Source organism: Branchiostoma belcheri, unplaced genomic scaffold, assembly GCF_001625305.1.
Source record: "Branchiostoma belcheri isolate BF01 breed outbred unplaced genomic scaffold, Haploidv18h27 scaffold14, whole genome shotgun sequence".
Lineage (NCBI taxonomy): Eukaryota > Metazoa > Chordata > Leptocardii > Amphioxiformes > Branchiostomatidae > Branchiostoma > Branchiostoma belcheri.
The window spans coordinates 472454-479516 of NW_017802824.1; the positions used below are offsets into that span (position 1 = coordinate 472454).

General features: G+C 42.8%; 1 protein-coding gene across 1 annotated transcript in view; it reads left to right on the forward strand.

The window, feature by feature from the left end:
- Positions 1-642: 642 nt before the first annotated feature.
- Positions 643-7063, forward strand: part of LOC109464495 (von Willebrand factor A domain-containing protein 2-like) — a 17854-nt gene continuing 11433 nt past the window's right edge. The window contains exons 1-10 of the mRNA XM_019761503.1: positions 643-648; positions 756-812; positions 895-951; positions 1032-1088; positions 1306-1478; positions 2106-2256; positions 2563-2791; positions 4224-4352; positions 4889-4999; positions 5779-5892. Of these exons, the coding sequence (XP_019617062.1) occupies positions 643-648; positions 756-812; positions 895-951; positions 1032-1088; positions 1306-1478; positions 2106-2256; positions 2563-2791; positions 4224-4352; positions 4889-4999; positions 5779-5892 (1084 nt within the window). The remainder of the gene's footprint in view (positions 649-755; positions 813-894; positions 952-1031; positions 1089-1305; positions 1479-2105; positions 2257-2562; positions 2792-4223; positions 4353-4888; positions 5000-5778; positions 5893-7063) is intronic.

The window sequence follows — 7063 nt, forward strand, 5'->3', positions numbered from 1 at the left end:
GAAGAGAACCTTGTGGCACGCTGAAAGGTTCTAAGCGGCGGAACAAGAAGTGCAAGTTGTCCTGAACATCGACCGTGAAAGTATCTGTAAAAAAGGGATAGGGATGCGACGTTGCGTCTGTGTGAGAGGGAATCCAACTTTGCGGCCAGAGAATGGCCGATGGCAACACAGATTCTCCTTTGAATGCGGTCTAAAATATGTAGGCAATCTTTTGGGGCACCAGCCGAGAAATGCGAGCATACTCCATGCAAGGACGGATGGTGGATTTGTACAGATACAAAATACTTGCAGGAGTGAGGTAGTCTGCAAATAGACTGTGGATGAAATGATACACTGAGAAGCTAAATAATGCGTTTGGATACCAGGCTACAGAAACATGACCATGGGGTTCGCTTTCTCCTCGTCTCAGCTTGAATGGTAGATTGCGTAGATAAAACGAGAAGTCGAAATTACGTAACAGACTGTAGTGCTACTGCTAGATCGATCTTTTTGTGTTTATATATGATATGTGTATTCAAGTTATTCCTTTGTACCTAACCCAGTGGGTATTTTTGTACAATAAAGGTCTTCATTCATACATTCATTAAAGGTCAGCATCGTATCATTCTCCAGGGGCAGATCCGCAGCGGCAAACTGGACGTAATGCTGGTACTGGTACTGGACGGGTCCGGTTCTGTGGGCGTTACACCGGCTGATGTTGTTATATGAACTTCCATTATAACTTAGTAAAGTATATCCTTGTTATGTTGTTACAGGGGCAGATCTGCAGCGCCAAACTGGACCTAATGCTGGTACTGGACGGGTCCGGTTCTGTGGGCGTTACACACCGGGTGATGTTGTTATATGAACTTCCATTATAACTTAGTAAAGTATATCCTTGTTATGTTGTTACAGGGGCAGATCTGCAGCGCCAAACTGGACCTAATGCTGGTACTGGACGGGTCCGGCTCTGTGGGCGTTACACCGGCTGATGTTGTTATATGAACTTCCATTATAACTTAGTAAAGTATACCCTTGTTATGTTGTTACAGGGGCAGATCTGCAGCGCCAAACTGGACCTAATGCTGGTACTGGACGGGTCAGGCTCTGTGGGCGTTACACACCGGGTGATGTTGTTATATGAACTTCCATTATAACAGTAAAGTATATCCTTGTTATGTTGTTACAGGGGCAGATCTGCAGCGCCAAACTGGACCTAATGCTGGTACTGGACGGGTCCGGTTCTGTGGGCGTTACACCGGCTGATGTTGTTATATGAACTTCCATTATAACTTAGTAAAGTATATCCTTGTTATGTTGTTACAGGGGCAGATCTGCAACGCCAATCTGGACCTAATGCTGGTAATTGACGGGTCCGGCTCTGTGGGCGACGTCGACTTCGCCAAGGTCCTGCAGTTCGCCGAAAAATTGGTCAACGCGTTCGACATCGGACCGGACCTCACCAGGGTTGGAGTCGTGCAGTATTCCGACTACTCCACGTAAGAAAGAGATTTTCAGTTCCTTGTAATTGTATCATTCCAAAACGAACTTTAAAACTGTAGTAGGTGAAAACTGTGCTATTGTATTCAGAACCGTAAAACAGTAAAAAGTATGGTGTAATGTTGTAAATATTGTGCTAGTTAGTAAGTGATGACAGTGGGATTGTATATGGTAGTTATTGTTGCAATTGTAATGGAGAAAGGACTCCAGGAAGAATAGTATGGAACTTTTTTTCTGTTGTACTAATGGACATCCAAATAAACATAAACATAAACATAAACCGTTCCAATCTAGTTCTGTGCCTGAATGGTTATTACACTGCACGAAAAGATGGAGTAAATGCCAGTAATACCATGTAAACAGTACCGGACTCTACAATGGTAGTAAATAAAAGTTAAGGGATTATATAGAACTAAGCATTACCCGACTTTACCATCGCGCGCTAAAGCTAACTTTTCACGCAGTGGTAAGGGTTAGGATCAGGCACGGTTCTCGACACAACTGTGTCTTGAACCAATATACGCTCTCTAATGGTACATTGACCCTTTATTATTACCCTTTGAGATATAATACCAATATCCTGACGAGAGTGAAAAGTTAATGTAACCTCTTTCATCCACCCCCAGCTTGGAGTTTAATTTGGGCGCCCACGGAGACAAGGCGTCCACGATAGCCGCTGTTAACAACATCGTGTACCAGGGCGGTGGCACGGCCACCGGAGAGGCTCTGGAGTACACACGCGTTAACGCTGCCTGGAGGGCAGCACCCGTGCCTAAGGTACGTGTATTTCAGAGCTTCTCGGTTCTCTGCTCTGCATGACGTAATGTTATGACGTCACTGGTGTTGCTATGGGCAACATAAGTCTTAGTACACCCTAATATTCTATCATGAACACTTTTTTAGGGAATAACCTATCTATACGGTTTTGGCCAATAAAATCACATTAATGACGTCATAATGACGTCATATTACGTCATAACGACATTAAAATTGTTGTTATGATCAATTTTTACTAGTACATCCTCTGAAAATTTGGTGGTCATACGATATACCGTTGATGATGTGTTGTGACCATTTTTCCAGGTGATGATCGTGGTGACTGACGGCAAGTCCGCCGACTCCGTGATGGCCCCGGCCAACGCCCTGGCGTCGAGCGGCGTGGACGTGTACGCGATCGGCGTGGGGAACTACGACGCCGCCGAACTCATGGCCATCGCCGCCCAGGACCAGGGCAAGGTCATCGAGCTGGCCGACTTCAACGCCCTGAACGCCGAGATCGAGCATGCGCAGTTCGCCCAGACGGTTTGCGTAGGTGAGTAGTCGGTTCTTAACCCTACCTAGACCGGGGGGGGGGGGGGCTAAAAGTGCCCGCGGCAACTTTGATGTCACCTAGCGTCTGAACGGCTAGCCGTAGAACGGCCAAACTTGGTGACTTTTCCTAGAATATTGTTGGCAACAATTCTCTATCATTGGAATAAGATAATAATTTTTTGTGTTGCCATGGCAACGGGTTTCTGACAGACATTTTTTGCTAAATTTAGTACTTTTTGTTTCAACAATAGAGTTTTATGGGTTTTATGTCAAGTTACTCATAGTTTCTAATATTAATAACATCCCTGATAATTTTATGTAAATTTCATCATTAAATATGCATAATTTATGCTAATTTGATGACGTCATTGGCCAAAATCCAAGATGGCGGACCATATCATTAAAACAAGTATATACAGGTTATTTTCATTAAAATTTCATCAATACTTCCATTTCTTTTTCCAAAAAAGGTGTAAATGAAGGTCTTTAGTATGTTTACAGTGTATTTTAGGCTTTATCATGAAAAAAAACTATTTTTTAAAATTCAAGTTTGATGATCCAAGATGGCGGATATCTTAAATATGCATGACGTCATTTTATGACGTCACCGGTGTTGCTATGGGCAACATAAGACTTAGTACACCTTAATATTCTGTCACAAACACTTTTGGTAAAGTTATGTTGAATACCATTTAGTTTTTAGGGAAAACCCTATTTAGACGGTTTTGGCCAATAAAATCACATTAATGACGTCATAATGACGTCATATTACGTCATAACGACATAAATTGTGGATATGATAGATTTTTACTAGTACACCATTCTCTGAAAATTTGGTGGTCATACGACATACCGTTCGCGAGTTCTTAGGGGGGGGGTCAAAAGAGCCCCCCCCACCGGTCCCCCATGTCAAAAAAAGCCCGGTCTAGGTAGGGTTAAAAACCATCATGATGTACAACGGGCCTGTTGTATCCAGAACAGCATCGGTATGGTTCTGGATAGTCCAGAACCGTATCCAGAACCACGCCTATCTAGGTCGGCCAGACTGTCTGCGTAGGTTAGTTGTCGGTTCTTATAAATCGCCACCATACCATACTTGTGTCCAGCGGCCCGTTGTATCCAGAACCGTTACTTTGTCCAGAACTGTCCAGAACCATGCAAACTCACGGTTCTGGATTGTCCACGCGCATCCAGAACCACACTTATTCAGATCGCCCAGATGAGTAGTAGGATCTTAAGACCATCATGATGTACAAGCGGTCTGTTGTATCCAGAACCGTGCTCAGACACAATTTTTTTTTTTCCTTTTCCTTCCTTTTTCTAGATAGTTGCTGGATAAGTATAGATTGTTTTGTAAGTGTAGGTTCAACTAGGTTGTGATATGTGTTTAACTTAATAGCTTTTACAGTGTATTATAAATTTCCCCGCCACAGTTGCCCAGCAGCCCAAGCCTTGCGCGAGCAACCCGTGCCAGAACAACAGCAACTGCGTCAGCATCAACGGCGGAGACGCCTACGAGTGCCGCTGCTTCCCTGGGTGGCTGGGCGCCAACTGCGAAACACGTGAGAACCGCCTTCGATCCTTCCCTTGTAACACTGGAAGAGTTGTGGCTCTGGCATCCACGCTGGCCCATTCCTCAAACATGTGCAAAGAGTTTTGCATCCATTAACGACGATAACACTCTTCATTTGAAGTCCGTCTGACATGCTTCCCTCCTACTGAAAAAGCATCAGGCTCCTCTGATGATGAATAACATAGTCGAACAGATTTTATATTACGCTTGCATTAGACAACATATCAGAGCCAAAGACGTTTCAGGATGTGAAGGTAATTACTAGACTATTCTTATTAGCATTTGTCGACGCGGCAAGGCCAAGGTGGTTGGGAACGTTCTTTAGTAGAGGCCAATGCTATGCCGTTGGGAAAGGCACTCGACTGTACACCCCTATCCGTACAGTCCTGCCTTGCACAGCGTGTACTTACTGTACTGTACAACAATTCTCAAAAATCAAATAATCAGTTTCGTACTTACTGCACTGTACAAAACTGATGAGATAAAACCAACATTACTGACTAAGAGACTTGTCTTTCTGCCCAGTGGACTACTGCCGGAACCAACAGTGTGAGAGCGGCGGAACTTGCATGAACCAGCCGACCGGATTCGTCTGCAGCTGCCCGCCGGGCTGGGAGGGCACGCACTGTGAAACACGTGGGTGTGCATATTCATGATGTGTTAAAACTTTCGATTAATGTTTAATAATTGAAAGAAGGTGTTAAACTGATACTCACGACGAAGTGTTCAGCTAAGAGAAGCTTTTAGGTGGCATCCGCCATCTTTCATCAGCTTATAAGAGGGGTCACGTGACCTCGGTGTCAAAGGTCACCCAGGTCACGTGACTGGACGAGGGAGTTGTAGATCGTAGGGAGCCTGTGGAATGGTTAATAACTTAAAGTCGCTTAGGCAATTACTATGTGACTGTACAATATATGTACAAAAGATGCGGGATTAGGCTTAGAAGCAGCAGAAGGTATGGCTAGGGACCATGCTACTTGGAGACATTCAGAATCTTCCCCCCACCCACCAATCCATTCAACCAACCCACCAACGCACCCTCCCACTCACTCACTCACTCACTCACTCACTCACTCACTCACTCACTCACTCACTCACTCACTCACTCACTCACTCACTCACACACACACCCAACACCCAAGCAGATGTGCGGGTTATATAACAAAACACCAGCTGTCAAACAGCTCCTCTAACACATAACACGTGTGGAGGCAGCGCCTGCTACCAGTTTGATTAATGAGGTTCTCCCTATGGAATAGGCTACATGTACAGTACACCGCCCAAAGGTGCTACTGTATTAACTGTGTGTTTGAAAACGAAAACCTGTGTTATTTTGGTCTTTACTGTAGTGTACTGTGTAAAAATATTTTGCAAGTAGCCTTCGGGCATGAACTTGAACTTCATTCCCCCTGCAGCTTCTTGCCAGAACACCGTCAGCCTGTGCGGGAACAGCCCCGGCTGGCCTGACATCATGTTCTGCTCCGTGAGCCACGTGCTCGCCGCCTGCCCGGAGTTCTGCGGCACCTGCAGTACGTATATTCTCGTCCCATATATTAGTATATTACATTTGTCTTTTGTAAGGTAGATACATACGAAGCAGGAACACTGTCAAATATACGATATATATATTTAAAATACATACAATTGTAAAACATATATGTTTAATAAGAATATATATACACTTTTCAAAACAATATATGTATAGTAAATACATACAATTGTAAAACATATATGCTTGAAAAGAAAATATATGTACATTTTTTCAAAACAATATACATATCTTAAATACATATAATTCCAAAACATATATTGTTCACAAAAAGTGGTGTTCCCAAAACCCCTATCATATGAAAACATATATTGTTCACAAAAAGTGGTGTTTCCAAAACCCCTACATATGAAAACATGTTGTTCACAGAAAGTGGTGTTTCCAAAACCCCTGTCATATGAAAACAGGAAGTGGTGTTTCCAAAACCCCTATTATTTCTAAACCTATATATGTTTTCAGTGCACGCGGTAACACTGTCAAATCTCTCACCAGAGTTTCTAGCATGGGCGACCACACTACTGTTGTGGAGGTTAGAGAGAAAAAAAAACAGATTTTTTTCGCCTAGGTTTCTTCCCCTCTTGTCCAGTGATTCTTAAAGCTACGCGTAATTAATTTTCATTCCAAAAAGCCTTTTCATTATTGTATTTTGGTCAGATCTTTGCATATAAGTCACACTAAAATAATAGGGGGCGCCAAGGATTGTTACAGAGTAGATTCTTCCGATCAGAACTCTTCCTCTCGCATAAAAAGTTGAGATTTTCTAGAATTTTTTAAAGTTTACACTTTTGACGGTTTCATCAAAAGATGCTCAAGTATTGCCATTGGTTCTATGGGAATAGAGTCAATTCCGCGTCATCGTGTGGGTTGTTATTGTCATCATTTAGAAATGTTTTGAAATCTTTGTTATTGTTTGTCTAAGAAATTTCATAATATGGACACATTTTGAATATCTTTTCAAGATTCTAAATAATTCCCTGGTTTTGTAAAAGGTTTGAAATATTCCTGATGTGGAATATGACATTTCCAATAGTTTCTAAAAAATATCTACCATTTTTTACCATTATTTCTAACATTTTGTAAATAGGTCAGTGGGCTGGGAACGAAGTAATTCACACATCCCTGTGAAGTACAGGCTAGTCTGCCTGGGTGTC